At 42.6% G+C, this 15,773-nt stretch overlaps 1 protein-coding gene across 6 annotated transcripts in view; it reads left to right on the top strand.

Moving 5' to 3' along the window:
* The first annotated feature begins 2,210 nt into the window (after window positions 1-2,210).
* Window positions 2,211-15,773, top strand: part of NF1 (neurofibromin 1) — a 165,520-nt gene continuing 151,957 nt past the window's right edge. For 5 of the 6 annotated variants that reach the window (XM_039507432.1, XM_039507435.1, XM_039507434.1 and 2 more), the window contains exon 1: window positions 2,211-2,466. In XM_039507432.1, the coding sequence (XP_039363366.1) occupies window positions 2,407-2,466 (60 nt within the window). In that variant the 5' untranslated portion in view covers window positions 2,211-2,406. Of the gene's footprint in view, window positions 2,467-6,701; window positions 6,795-15,773 lie in introns of those variants that run through there. The other variant, XM_039507433.1, reaches the window with a different exon arrangement.

The raw sequence follows: 15,773 nt of genomic DNA on the forward strand, positions 1-15,773 counted from the left end.
GTCTGGGTGGCAAGATGAGCTGGAGAGCCCAAGGAGACTGTTTGTGACTCAACGGTAAGACTAATTTAGTAACCTAGAAATACACATTTGTTACCGGATTGGTGAAATCTAATTACAGAATATACCACCAGTGTAGGATGTCTGCCCTGTTTTCTGACAGTCTGACCTGAGACTGGCACTCTCAGTTGTGAGCTACTTCAATCAGTGTGACATTAGTCAAACAAAATATTTGTGATGAATGTGGGTTCTTTACTCACCCTAATGAGCCACATAAAAAGCAGGGGGATTAGAATATGACAATAGGGGTAATATTACTCTAAATTCCATTGTCAGTAAAATGTGATGCTCTCAGATATGACAGTAAAGGGTCCATATAAATACCCAAGATAGATAAATAGGGCATACATCATTGTGTAAAATCCTGTTGCATGTTAGACTCAAGATGTCACTTAGATTTGGAGATGTGAACAATTTCACCATATTTTATGGTCAGGAGATATTAAGATCATAAAAACTTTGGTTAATAATGTGTTTTTATATATGAATGAAACATTTAAAATTAAACCATTTAATAGATAACCTTCCACCTTGAAAAGTGATTCATGGTATGTCTGTCCTCTTTTTATTCTTGTCTTATTTTTCCCTCTCTCCATTTTTGTTCTTGGTCTCTGCAGGGTGAATAGCAGTAAATAATTTATACCTGGGAAGGCTGCCGAGGTAAATTGACCAGGGTGCTAGTTTTCTTCTCCATAATCTCCATTTATAAAAGTTTTTACTTTTGCTGCAGAAGGAAAGTGATCAAGGTTAGTCAGGTTCCTTCTGGCCTTACAAAGGAGGTGTCTGTGAAGAGAAACTGACTACTTATACTGAACAATCTGTTCCACCTTGCATTTAGCTGTGATGCTCAGAGTAGCTTTCCCAGACCTGAAGAAGAGCTCTGTGTGGCTTATAAACTTGTCTCTCTCACCAACAGAAGTTGATCCAATAAAAGATATTATTACACCCACTTTGCCTCTCTACCTGGAGATTGGTCAGTAGCCATGTACTAAATTGCTTGTCACAGTAAGATGCTCCTCTAGTGTTGGATACATAAGGTTTGGCGGAATGAGTGCCTGGGATTACTCAATTTCACTTCTTCAGCCAGTTCTTTCCCCATGGCACCAGCTGCAAAAGAAATGCTAGTCCATTTCCTTTGGTGGATGCTGCTTATACCCTTAGCCGGCTCCATGTCAAGGAGAAAGAGGTGGAGAGGAAAAGGGGAGGAAGTGATCAGGAGGATCAGTGTGACAGGCCTGGGGGGAAGCGATGAGAATCCTCCCCTTTCCACCACAGGCTCAGTGACAGGGCTGGGGGGAGGGGATCAGAGTCTCCCGCAGGGTCAGTGACAGGGCTGGGGGGTTAGAGGATCAGAGCCCCCCCCCACAGGCTCAGTGACAGGGCTGGAGGGGAGGCGATCAGAGCCCCCCCCCACAGGCTCAGTGACAGGGCTAGGGGGGAGGGGATCAGAGCTCCCTGCAGGGTCAGTGACAGGGCTGGGGGGAGGGGATCAGAGCCCCCCCCCCGACTCAGTGACAGGGCTGGGGGTGAGGGGCTCAGAGCCCCCCCCAGCTCAGTGACAGGACTGGGGGGGAGAGGCTCAGAGCCCCCCCCCAGCTCAGTGACAGGACTGGGGGGAAGGGGATCAAAGCCCCCCCAGGCTCAGTGACAGGGCTGGGGGGAGGGGCTCAGAGCCCCCCCCCAGCTCAGTGACAGGACTGGGGGGAAGGGGATCAAAGCCCCCCCAGGCTCAGTGACAGGGCTGGGGGGAGGGGCTCAGAGCCCCCCCCAGCTCAGTGACAGGACTGGGGGGGAGGTAGAGGAGCAGAGCCCCCCCAGGCTCAGTGACAGGGCTGGGGGGAGGGGCTCAGAGCCACCCCCCGGCTCAGTGACAGGACTGGGGGGGAGGTAGAGGAGCAGAGCCCCCCTCAGGCTCAGTGACAGGGTTGAGAGAACACAAGCCTAATGTATTTCTCCCTCAGCCCCATTTAGACGCATGCGCACTACTTTTCTTTATCCCACGCATGCCCCCTTCGTCCCGGTCCACTGCGCACGCGCAACTTCCCCTCTCCCGCATGCGCGCTGCCAGTTGGCTCCCGCTCCCGCAGCGCATGCGTGCGGGCCCTCCTGACCCTGCTCATGCGCTTTCCAAACGCCCCCCCCCTCCCCTTTCCCGGCCGTACGTTCCGCTGGTGGTGGGGGCGGACTGGGCTCCTGCTTCCGGTGTGGTGTCATGGCGGCCTCGGAGCTCTGATGGCTGCGGGGAGCTGAGAAGCCGAGACCTAGACAGGGACACAGAGACCCTCCCCGCCCCCTCCCTCTCTCCCCTCGGGGAGCCGCCCCCCCTCCCGGCCGGGCAGGCGGCGGGACATGGCGGCCCACAAGCCGGTGGAGTGGGTGCAGGCCGTGGTGAACCGCTTCGACGAGCAGGTAACGGGAAGGCGCGAGGGGGCTGCCGGGGGGCGGGGGCCTCCGTGGGCTGAGGGGTCTCGGGTGGGGGGGGCGCTGCCTCCCGAGGGGAAGGATGGGGCGAGGGCGCCGCTCCCTCCATGGACTGGGGCCGGGGGCTGCTGTCGGCTTCATGGGCTGGGGGGAGGTGCTTCCTTCCCCGTTTCTCAGCGCTGCGGAGGGGGATAGGGGCTGTCGCTTCCCTGCTGCCCCCTCTCCCCAGCGCCCGGGCTGGGGTGGCCGAGGGTGGGGAGTGGCAGGGAGGCGGCATGGGGTGCCTCTCCTCTGGGGTGGGGGGGATCTGGGTGGCTGCTCCACATCGCACTGGGCATAGGCTGCGGTCGGGAGGGGGGCAGTGTTTAGTGGGGGCTGCTCCTGCCTAGCCTAGGCTCTGTGGGAGAGGACATGAGGGGCTTGTGCTTTCTTCCTCGTCACAGATTTGGGGGATGGGCAGCAATGACTTTCCCCTGGGGTTAGATATTGCCACTACGATGGGCAGAGTGTTTATTGGAGGGTGGGGCCTGGGGACTTCTTGCTTGTCCATCCCACTTCCCAAGTCATCTTATCCCCTTACTGGTGAAATTGCCTCCCACTCATTTCCGGATGGATGATCCCAGCCCCGATGGTGGGGTGGCTCCCCTGGGTTATATGGTCCTTTTCATTGTTAGTTTCCTCTAAATACAAAGCGGGGTGGGGGGGCTATCTCAGTTGTACTTTTCCTTGGCGGTTCCATCCCCAGCCCCTCTGAAAAAACCACTTAAACTTTTTGGTTGGTGTTAATTTTTATTTATGTAACTTGTCTCATTGTCATTGAGAGCAAGAGGGGATTAAAGCTTCAAAAGTGAGGAGTTTGGAGAGGGATAAAGTGGATGTTTATATGAAACTGCATCTGAATCAACTGGAAACACCAAACAAAGGCAACTGGGTTGGGGGAGGGTCCTGGGTGTCCTTTCAGTGTTAGGTGTTTCTCCTTCTTTATAAGAGTCAATGCCTTTGGAAAGGATTTTCACTGAAGGTTTTGTGGTTGGAAGGAAGAACAATCAATTTCTTGGTCTGGGGCTTGTGACTGTAGATATTTCTCTGATCCATATGGAGAGACTGTTCATTGGGACTACATGGCTGCACAGACATTCCCAGTTGGTCTCAACATTAGTTCTTAAAATGCACATTCCTTCCTCTTCCCCCAAATGCCTTTCTGACATGTAAGCCAGGACTTGGTTTAGGTTGACCCATTTGTTTCTATGTTTTCTCCTTTTGCTGTACTTGAATAGATCCATCATGTGATTTGGGGGAGAGTATAAGATACCCCGCTGTGTATACTTATCTATAGTAAACATGAAGCTGATTATGGAGGTTGCATTCTGTTCATCTGCCTTGGCTCTAAATATTTCTTAGCAGTATTATCTAGTGTTGATAACCTGCAGAAAAGATTGGGGGCTTGTAAAGATAAGACTTTCGCTTTTACCTTTCTTTTAAATTAAAACAGAAATGAATATAGTTTCTTTGCAAGAAAATCTTTGAGCTTCTCTATTTAATTTTTTTGAACAGTCAAAATTATGAGGATTTTTAATAACTATGATGTAGCATGCTTTGGGGCCTGTTATTTTGCACAGTAAACTAACTCCTTTTTGGCTTACCTTGAATCGTAAAGCATTTATTTTCAGTAAGTTTAAAAGGAATGGTACTAATGCCCCCAGTAATTCAAGAAAACATTTCTTTGTGTACTGGTGTTAAAAGGCCTTAGGCTTTATCGTTTGCTTTGTTATGTATATTGTGGAATTGGGCTTGCCAACATCTGTTGGGAGTTAAGGACTTGATCTTTTTAAACAAGTATTTTCTTATACACTTTATGGAATAATTAAGTGGAGGTTTACAGGCGGAATCCCTTCCTACTTCCATAGAAACAAAGCCCTTCAATTGTGAGGTTAGCTGGAACACTGGAGTTATGTTGAAAAAGTACTAAAGAGAATGTTGATTGCAATTGTCTTCCAGTTTGCATGATAGGTATGTCTTACAGGACTATTGAAATCAATTCATTGTATAATTCCCATCTGTTTTAAGAAGCTTATAGTTGTTGGTTTTTTTATAAATTTGTTAAGACACTTATGGATAAAGCAAAGAGGTCTGGATGATATACTAATATTCTGAAACTTTTTGAAATATTATACTGAAATATTTCCCCTTTCCACCTTACTTTATTTCATGTTGAGGTTTTCAAGTTTTGAGACTTCTTCTCATTGGCTTTGCCCATCTTGAGAGTGATCTCCATATTGGAAAGGTGACTTTGGAATGCAGTTCAGAGCAAATCTGTTAGGGCATTCTTACGCCCTTAACTTTCTCTTCAGCTATTACCTATGAATTGTGGATAGATAATTAGCTAGTCCCTGAACTGCTACTAAAACAGCTATGTGAATGACCAGCTAATAATGGTACAACAGTGAACGCTGATCCCCTGGTTGCATCTTTGACTGCCCAGCAGCTGCTAATTTGAGAAGCCAGTTTGAATAACTCTTCAGTGAAATACAGTGCCTGCAGTCCAATGCATACAATCCTCACTTCCTTTTTTACAGTGCTAGTAATGCATTTTCGGGTTTCTTTACTTGTGTGTGCAGGACGTTTTGATATCATCATTGAAGGAGGTGAACTAACACTGAATATTATACCAGGAGTATGTTTCTGTCACTGACCAAAAAGGAAAACTCTTTTTTGCTGTTGTTTTCAGGTTTTGTTTTAAAAATTTACAAAATAGGATTTCAGTGAAAGATAGATGTAGTTACCTAGACAGTATTTCCATGCATTTATAAAAACTCTTGTAATTATTAGTTCAAAGTGACTAAAGCAGTATTTTATTGAACAATAAGGACTAATCTATATTAAAGAAACAAAAAAAATCAGAGCAAACTTGTCCACTCTTGTTTATTTTCATAAATGTTTTGCTAACCAGAACACCTGTTGTGGTTATGATTCTATATGATTAAAATGACTGGCAAGTGTGGGTTTGCATTGTAGGTCAGTCAACATCTGGCTGCTGAATACATTTTTCAGAGCTATGTGCCGCTCTCTCCCACCCCCAGTCACCTTTGATTTTCAGATACTGTAATGTGGTCTACTTCAAGACCACCTGGAGCCTTCAGCTGGTGCAAAAAGCAACTTCCCACCACGAGTGGGGCCAGGACATAGCAGAGTACATAGTGCAGAGATTTCAGGAGTAAGCTGACTTCTTATTTGTTAGAAATTTTTATTGCCTGAGTGGTCTAGGACCCAGATATGAGATGAGACTCTCTCAATTCTCCATTGCAATAATTGAGATTGGCTGGGATGCTCTGGTAAAACTATCCAGGTTTGACAGCAGTGCTTTCATGTCAAGCATCTCTGCCTTTGTAATTTTCTCTTCTTGGTGGTCTGCCAGAGCCCAAGTTGGGCAAGCTTCAGGCCCTGATATAAGGCTCATTCATTTTGCTTAGTATTGGATTGTTTTGTTTTGCATCTTATTAATTTGGGTATTTTTCTGGTTTTCGTTGTTTCATATATTTTTAACATTTGGTCTTCTAAGGCATACTGGTGACTGGCAGGCAGTTTTAGGTGGAGTATGTCATTTGTATCTTTCTTGTTTTTGTAACTTAAAGTACCTCTAATCACTACAGGTGCAATAACCATTAATAAACAAACAAAAATATTCCAAAACATCATAGGGCCTCCCTAAAATAAATGGATCATAGGACTTTCTATAGAAAAGTCAGTCTACTTTTGAATTTTAATTTTTTAAACTATTTTCAAAGCATTTTTGAGCATATCACATTTTAGGTAGATAGAGGGAAAACCTATTAGATCATGAAATAGTCTCCTCAAACAGAGTAATGGCAGCCCCATTACTTGAGGCATTTAAAACTAGACTGTATTAAACCCTACCAAATATAAGTACGGGCACAATCCTATATTGGCAGTAGGATGGGTTAGAAGAATTAAGCGACTTCTTTCTCTCTGTAATGTACATTAAGGAAAGAGACCCTTTATTAAATGGATTATAGTTAAATGGACACTATCAACAATAGTCGCACATTTATAATGAGCTTTTATGAAACTCAGAACTAACAGAATTAAGAGATGTTTTAAAGCAAATAAATATCATCTTGCTGTTTTTGAAATCTGTCGCAGCAGTAAGAATCTGAAAGTGAACCTGATTTCATGGATTAATTTTTAATTATTTTTTTGCATCTCAGCAAAGCGACCACTAATAGTAACAAACGACATGTGAAAACATTCTAAGAAAACTCAGGTCCTCGGGCACAATGGAACTTTCTACCATAAAGGTAAAGCTTGTCTGTGTAGAACGCATAACTTTCTTGGGGGTTGTTCTCAGACTGGAACGAACTCATCTATGAGCTGAGGACCATCACAAACCCTCACTTTTTATGCCAACCGCAAGGCGCACTTCTTCAACCTGTTTTCTCTAACATAAACACTGAGCAGCATGGGCATTTAAAAACAAGCCCTGATCCAAAACACTTCACTTCGCACACAAGTCTCCCTCTGGGGAGAGGATAGGAGGGAACGTTCCACACATGATAGGCATGTGTTAGTTATGTCAACTAATGTGCTGCTGGACAGTCCTCAGATGCTACAGTGATCATAGCAATGTAAGAACCTACGTAGAATAGAATAATTTTGTGTTAGTAATATAGCTAAAGATAACATTTGTTTACAGCATTTGACTTTAAGTTGTCCCTTTTGTTAAAATATCATTACTAATAAATAGAACAAAGTAGTATTTTCTGAAGTCCGTTGTTTTTTGCCGGGTATTACCTTGCAAGATTATTTTACTGAACCGTGAGCTCTCAGGACCTGATCCTCTGCCCATTTATAGTTGGTGGAAAGACGCCCATTGACATTATGGGCTTTGGATCAGGCCCAGACAACACTGATACTGACTGAAGGAGAGCACTTTTTATCTCTTCCCCTGTGTCCCAAAACAGCCATGTGTTGCCATAAAATCTGTTCTTGTAGATCTTTCTGTAGAAGGGGAATAAGCAGATGTTTTCATATGTATGTATGCATGCTATTAAGGATTGTCATTACTGCATTTCCACTAGAAATTTTCTTTCCAGATGTCAGTACCTTTATGTGAAGGGGGAGGAAAGAGACTGCAGCCAGTTTATACTTGAAGAGGGGCTTAGAGTTGAATCTTGAATGCACTTGAGTTTGTTTATTTTCAAAAAGTTTTCTGCTGAAAAATTTGTTTTCAGAAGATCCTACTTATAATATCCATTCTATTTGAGTATTGTGTCATGGGCCTAGCAATACTCAAATTTGTGATTTTTTTTTTTTTTTTTTAATGAAAATAGTTAGTGTTTATGAATGTGCAGGTTTATAGTTCAGAGCTTTTGCCAGGCTGCATTTAGTATGTCCACTTTTTAATCCTTGAAATTCAGTGAAGTGTAGGCTGACTTTCACGCAGAAGTTGAAATGGTCACTTTTTCCATTTAAAGTGTTAATGAACTTTATGCCTGTTTCAGGAACACTGAAAGTAAAGGTGTTAAAGGTAAACTTTTGCTAAACTGAAATAATTAAACCTTGTCTTTATTCCAAATATCAGTTGTTAGGTAAACAAAGAACCGTGAAAGTTTCTTTATCTAAAACTAGTAGAATGTCTTGATCACACATTTCCAAGATATTCCAATCAATGCTATCAATTTCTAATTAGATACAGTTGCTATCAATGTCCATATATGTTTTAGGAAAAAGGATTTTATATTTTTGTGTATTTAAACAAGAGTATGTGGAACAAATGCAGATGTTTCTTTGGCACACTTACAAAAGATATTTATTTTCTTAATAACTTGACATCTGCATAGCAGAGGAGAGTCCCTTAGGGTACGTCTTCACTACCCGCTGGATCGGCAGGTAGCAATCGAATTCTCGGAGTTCGATATATCGCGTCTCATCTAGACGCAATATATCGAACTCCGAACGCGCTCCCGTCGACTCCGGAACTCCACCACCGCGAACGGCGGTGGCGGAGTCGACGGGGGAGCCACGGACTTCGATCCCGCGCCGTGAGGACGGGTAAGTAACTTGAACTAAGGTAGTTAGACTTCAGCTACGCTATTCGCGTAGCTGAAGTTGCGTACCTTAGTTCGACCCCCCCCCACCCCCCCCGGTGTTGACCAGGCCTAAGCTAAGGTGTCTGAGGATATAGGCACTTCTTTGTCTAATGGGATACCACTCCCCAAAATATTATGGTTTTGTATGCTGTCAGAGACCACACTGCTCTGAACAATGCAACAGCTATGTAAGTTCTTTAGTAGAATCTGCTTTTAAGTCTTAAAGCCATCTTTCAGGATTTAACTGTCTACAGTTAGATCTTGTTAAGTACCGGTATGTTTTTTAATGACTTTTTATATCGGTGTACTTTCTCTTCTGTAAATTACAAATAAATACTTTGATTGGTTTTTCACTATTAAATCTGAGAAGTTACTGCGTGGCACTTTTGAAAGGAATGAAGTGCTTTCCTTGCTAGAAGAGACAGGTAAAAGTGAGTGCACGTGGACAGGGTCAAAGGCACAGGCACTAGAGCAGCATGGCAGACCATGTGGTATATACCATTGTAGATACAAAATGCGCCAGATGATCTGAGGCTACCAGGCACCCTTGTGGAACAGTTAATTTATAGCACATTAATGCTTAAAGCCTTCAGTAAACTACCATGTGACGTTCTGTGGGGATATGGAAAAAGGTATTGAAACGGTGTTTTAGGAGTATTTTCTAAGATACCAGTAGCAGGCAGTTTATGCTGCTAAGCATCTGTGAATCTGACCAATTTTATTCTTTAAATAGCATATTTCTGTGAAGGGGGTTTTGAACTTTTATTTTTTATGAAGCCAAAGTTGGAAGAACCTCATTGCTTTCCTTTTGCAGTTTGCAAGGGGAATTTGCATCTCCTGCATAATTAACATAACAAAATCTATTCAAAACTTAGTTTAAAAGTAGTGAATAAGTGGGTTGACTTTGTTTGCATGCTTCTGTTTTCTTGAGACTTGGTTTCCAACTCCAGCGCTTTTCAAGATTTATATATTTTGTCTGTCTGTCTTTTGGAAGCATAAAATAAAAAGCTAAAAGTCTAGTGACCCAGTGTAGACTGAACGTTTCCCCCTGCCAATAGCAAATTTCTGTTATCTCTTAAGAATTGTAAGATTCTTGGACAGATTTGATAATGATAAAATAATCATAGCAAAGTCAGCAGAAATCATAAATAGGTAGAAAGAATTTTAGAAGTTAGGTATGGAAATTCATTTGTGTACTGTCTACATTAGATTGACTTAAGTTGTCAACATGGTCAGAGTATAAGTTTTGATCATCGGAGAGCTTGCGTTAACAAGTAAGTCTATCTACCAGTGAAGCTTTCAAGAGACTTGTGTATTTACTGTATGTTGTTCTGGTTGATGTACAGGATGAGTTGTGCTTTCTATGTTCTACATTGGTATATTAGAACAAAACATACTGGTTGAAAGTAGGATGTAAAATATTAAACGGTTAACCAATTAACCGATTAATATTTGTCTTACTGTTAATATATTGCTGTTAACGTCTAAAACAGATTGGCAAAATAAAGTTGGGACATTCTACATCCCTACTTGCGCTGTCATTTCCTCCACCCGGCTGTGCTCCCAACCTCCATATCTGAGCACACCACGTGCATTAACAAATCTGTCTCTTCCCTATCCTCATCCCACTCCCCACTCAGCGGCAGCGTCCAGGGCAGGACAAGCCAAGCTGACCTCGCACGGCGATGGCTCGGGAGCCCAGAACAGCATGGACCGGGAGCGGTCGGAACGCGTAGTACTCTCGGGCAATCAGTGCCGGCTTCCAGGGTTGGGTGCCTCGCTCCCTGCCAGGAGCCAGCACAGGGACCCTGGCTGGGCACATCCCCTCCCCCACAGACATGGGCCCCTTGCTCAGAAAGCAGCTGCTGCCTCCTGCTGCCCCGCCACCGCTGCAAGACCCCTCGTCCCCCTCCACTGAGCCCCTGGACACTATCAGGGCCCTGGCTGCTGCTGCTGCTGCTGGGTGCGGCGGGCTGAGGGGGCAGGTGGTGCTGTAAAAAAAAAAAAAAAAAAAATTACATCCCTAATAGAAAGACTGTACTCAGACTAGTTATCAATGGTTGGCCCTCAAACTGGGAGGGTGTATCTAGTGAGGTCCCTTATGGATCAGTCCTGGTTCCAGCACTATTCAATATTTTCATTAAGGACTTGAGTAATGGACTGGAGAGTGTGCCTATATAATTTGCAGATGACATGAAGCTGGGAGGGGTTGCAAACACTTTGGGAGACAGAATTATAATTTGTCAGGGTCATTTTGAATTTGAGAACTGGTCCAATGTCAACAGGATGACATTCCATAAAGAGAAATGCAAAGGAATACACTTAGGAAGGAAAAATCAAATGGTCAACTACAAAATGGGGAATAACTGACTTGGTAGTATTAATAGTGCAGAAAAGGATCTGGGGGTTAGAGTGGATCACGAACTGAATATGAGTTAACAATGTGTTGGAGTTGCAAAAAAACTAATATTCTGGGGTGTATTAACACAAGTGTCATATGTAAGACATGGAATGTAATTCTCCTGCTCTGTTGGACACTGGTGAGGCCTCAGCTGGAGTACTGTGTCCAGTTCTGGGCACCACACGTTAGGAAAGATGTAGACAGATTGGACAGAGTCCAGAAGAGCGATAAAAGGTTTGGAAAACCTGACCTATGAGGAAAGTTTGTTTTTTTTCAAAAACAAACAAACAACAACAAAAAAACCGGGGCATGTATAGTCTTGAAAAAAGGCTGACGGGGGGGACCTGATAAGTCTTCAAATATGCGAAGGGCTGTTATAAAGAAGATGGTGATCAATTGTTACTTCCTATCCTACCTTCAGTGGATATGGGTAATAGGCTTAATCTTCAGCAAGGGAGATTTAGGTTAGATATTAGGAAAAACTTTCTAACTATAAGGATAGTTAAGCACTGGTACAGGCTTCCAAGGGAATTTGTGGACTCGCATCATTGGAGATGTGTAAGAACAGGTTGGACAAACACCTGTCAGGGATGGTCTAGGTTCAGCGCAGCAAGCTGGACTTTAACTATATTGGTAAATAAAATAAATACCAATATAATCACCTTTATAGCAGTACCACCGTATGGGCTTGCGCTGATTTAATCAGATCTGTTTCTTAACTGATGGCTGAGGGTTATGACAGAAAAAAAAATAGGAAGATGACACTAGCTAGTCTTGCCAGGTTGTGTTGACAACCATGATAGAATAACAGAAATGCATTTTATTGTTGAGGCTTCCTTACAAAACTACTTTATGGCTTTTCCTGTTGATTGCCTCCTACAATGAGGTCCTTAAGGTTAAGAACTTGAAAGTCTGAATAGAAGAAAACTACAAGTATGACCCAGCCAGTGTCATCTTCCTATTTTTTTTCTGTCATAACCCTCATCTCCACAGAACGGGACAAAATACTGAACTACCAGCAACATTGTTCCTTATATAGTGAGCAGTTCAATATTCTAGTCCTCTTGGTGCTTTTCTGTACTCAATTTTTGTACCGATTTAGTCATCAGTTTAGAAACAGATCTGATTAAATTGGCGCATGCCCATACGGTTGTACTGCTAGAAAGGTGATTATATTGGTATTTGTTTTATTTACCAATATAGTTAAATTGGTACAATAACTTATAGAGCATAGGAATTATGCTTCTTCCAGAGTGCTAATGCCCTCTTCTTCAGATCAGTGAGGGCAACTGCTGCATTTGCTTAGATCAGAGTCTCCCTTTAGATTTGTTACCCTCCTAACCTTTGCCATTCTCTTATGTTTGGGCTTAAATATGTCCACTTTGTAGCTTAGGCTGGGTAGGTAGTAATGTGCAAGTTGTTAGTTTCACGATTCAGTCTGATGAGGTATGCTTCATGTTACACTTTTCCCTTTTTCCTTATTTTCCTTATAATAATGAAAATAAAAGCATTGTAGGAAGCCTCTTCCTTTAACCCTCAGGCTATATTTTTTGTATAATAAGAAAAAATATTCAACTATAAGCGTTTTGGTTTCACTTATTCCTGTAATGACATTAATATACATTGTTTGCAATGTTGTAGCTATGTTGGTTCCATGATATAAGTCCCAAGATAGGTGGAGTAATATCTTTTAGTGGACCAACTTCTGTTGGGGGAAGAGACAAGCTTTCGAGCTACACAGAGCCCTTCAGGTCTGGAGAAGGTAACCAAATTATCTGAGCTAAATGCAAGGTGGGACATGCTGTAGGAGACCATTTAAAATGAAGAGGGCAATTGTTTATATTGTTATAATGAGCCATAAAATCAGTGTGTCTGTTAAGTCCATGGTTTTTAGAGTCCAGCAGAGTTATGCGTTTAAATTCCCAGGCTTGCCTTTTATACAGGTTTCCTCTGAGGATGAGGACTGAGAGGTCAAATATGGAGTGATCGCTTTGTCAAAAGTACTTACCCAGGGTGATAGGCTGTTTTTGGTCTCTTATCATTTTTCTGTGTGAGTTTACTTGAGAACACAGTGATTGTCAGATTTCACTTGTTCAGGCATTTGAAGCACTGGATGAGATACACCACATGTGGTGTAGGCATGTGTGGGACCCATGGATCTTGACAGGTGTGTTGCAGGGGTATTGATCATCAGAGATCCTAGTTTTCCGTTATTTAAAAAAAACAAAAGTGTCTGATTAAAAAACACACACAAAAATCTGTATTTTTCAGCAATTAAAATGAAATGCTGAACTTTAGTTTCCCTAGCCACAATAGTGAGCCCGGAGCATCACTGCCCGGGGCTTAGGCTGTCAGCTCTGGTTCGGTTAATATGGTGAGCCAGATAATGGAGACTCAGATAAACGGGGTTCTCCTGTATGTTTTAATTTTTTCACAAAATGTAAAAACTAAAGATTCTGTTAAAAAAAAAAAGCAAATTCAACATTTTTCCACAGTCAGCTGATTTCTAGGATCCCTGCTGATTATTGTAGCAATGGAGATATAGCTACGGATTTTGCGTCTGTTCTGGCAGGGTCTGGTGCTGTGTTGAGTTTGGTGTATCCTGGTCTGTGAGGGGCTTGTTTCTGATGATGGGCTTGATGAGGCTGGGGAGTTGTTTAAAGGCCAGAAGATGGGGTTCAGGACAGATTGGTCCCAACCAATTTTTTCCCCTTAATATTTTTTAGCTCACTTAGTTCCTTAATGTTTTAAGAATGATCTACACTGAGAAGAGGGCTATTAAATAAATGACACTTGGGCCAGGTCTACACTATAAACTTGCTTTGGTGTAACTAAGAGCTTTTCTACACTTACGTTTTATAGCTCTCTAACTTGCTGGCTCAGGGGGGTGAAAAATCACCCCCCTGAGCGCAGCAAGTCTGAGCACTTTAAAGCGCTAGTGTAAACAGGCTCCAAGCGCTGGGAGCTGCGCTCCCAGAGCTCGGCGTTAATCTCCTCGTGGAGGTGGATTACCAGGAGCTCTCTCCCAGCGCTCGTGTGCGACCACACTTGCACTTCAAAGCGCTGCCGCGGGAGCGTTCCTGCGACAGCACTTTGACGTTTCCAGTGTAGCCATGTCCCTTGTCATTCAGAAGTATGAAAAATCAACACCCCTGAGTGACACAGTTATACTGACCTAACTCTCAGTCAACTACATCAACAGGAGGGCTTCTGTCCACATAGCTACCGCCTCTCATGGAGGTGGATTTATCTATATTCATGGGAGAAGCTCTCCTGGCATAGTAGCATCTTCACTGAAGCACGAGCAGCTGTGCCACTGCAGTGTTTTAAGTGTAGACCCAGCCTTGATCACTATTGATTTAATTGGTTTGACATTCCTGTGCTCAGTGTTTTGTGAAGTAGTGTAAGTTTATCAACATCTTTTGGCTTTGTATTCAACTCCAGAAAGTTTAGTAATGAAAGAAACAACTTCTGTTAAGCTTTTAGACCATGATCAAAATTCCCATTTTTAAGCCATCTCACAAGTTCAAGTCAGTATGACATTAAAACAGTATAGTGCAAAGTGATGACATTCCCCCAAGAAACTCTCAAAACTAATGGTGATTAATTTTTCAAGTAGGCCAAAAAACATACAACTTTAAAATGTAGCATCAAACAAAACATTGATCTGAAAAATTAAATGTCATTGCCACCTCCAACTTGTTTTTTAGACATGTTAACTGCCTGGCATTTTTCCTTTAGTTCTTAAATTCTGTGGCATTTTGAGAGACTGGATTTCCAGTCCACATCCTTTTTCAAGCCATATTCATCTCTTTGAACATCTGTGTTTTTCAGAATCTCGGAATGTTCTAGTGGAATCCAGTTAAAAACCAGAAGAAAGTAACGTTTTAAATATTTGATATTTTTTTAATTGACACTGAGATACTTAGGGTCTGATCTAAATCCTAAAGTATGTGTATATAATTCGGAAACATAGATGCATTGATTGCCTTCTTGTCTTCCTAATCTGTTGTCTTTTTTAAATATAAAGCTTCCATAAAGTGAATTTCAGCAAAGCACTTCTTCCTACATTTTAATGTGGTCTGATACTTTAACTGACTCTAGTAAACTGCACACAAGAGACATGATTGGTCTGTGACCTTTGAAGAATTTACTGAGTACAGCTTGAAACAAAGTGTCTAGTGTTCAGAATAGGATTAATATCTGTGGAGTTACTGAGTTTTCTCTCATCTGTGCTGGAATAGATACACTCAAGTCTAACTTTTACTATTTGATGTAGAGGATCTTCTTTGGAAGTCACTTTTCTGAATAAGATTGGAAAAATTTTTAACTTTCACTGTTGTAGAATTTGTAACATTTAATTTTTGTTAAATCTAGGATCACAAAACTTTACTTGCATTAATCTATATATCTGATTCACGGAAAAGATGGGAGGAAACAGATTTATCTTGCCAACTGAGCACCTGACTTGAGTTAGTCAGAAAAGTTTAGACATACCAAAAGTTTAAATATCAATGACTTGTATACAACTAAGATGTCCTCTAAGTTATTAGGCAAGGTGGGTGAGGTAATATCTCTTAAGTTTTGCCCACACTGCAATTAAAAACCCACGGCTGGTCTGTGCCAGCTGATACAGGCTCAGGCAAAGGGGCTGTTGAATTGTGGTGCAGATGTCCAGGCTTAGGCTGGAGCCTGGGCTCTGAGACCCTCCCACCTTGCAGGGTCCTAGAGCCGTGTTCCAGCCCAGGCCTGGACATCTACACCGCAGTTAAACAGCCCAAGCCCTG

Source organism: Mauremys reevesii, linkage group 20, assembly GCF_016161935.1.
Source record: "Mauremys reevesii isolate NIE-2019 linkage group 20, ASM1616193v1, whole genome shotgun sequence".
Taxonomy (NCBI): domain Eukaryota; kingdom Metazoa; phylum Chordata; order Testudines; family Geoemydidae; genus Mauremys; species Mauremys reevesii.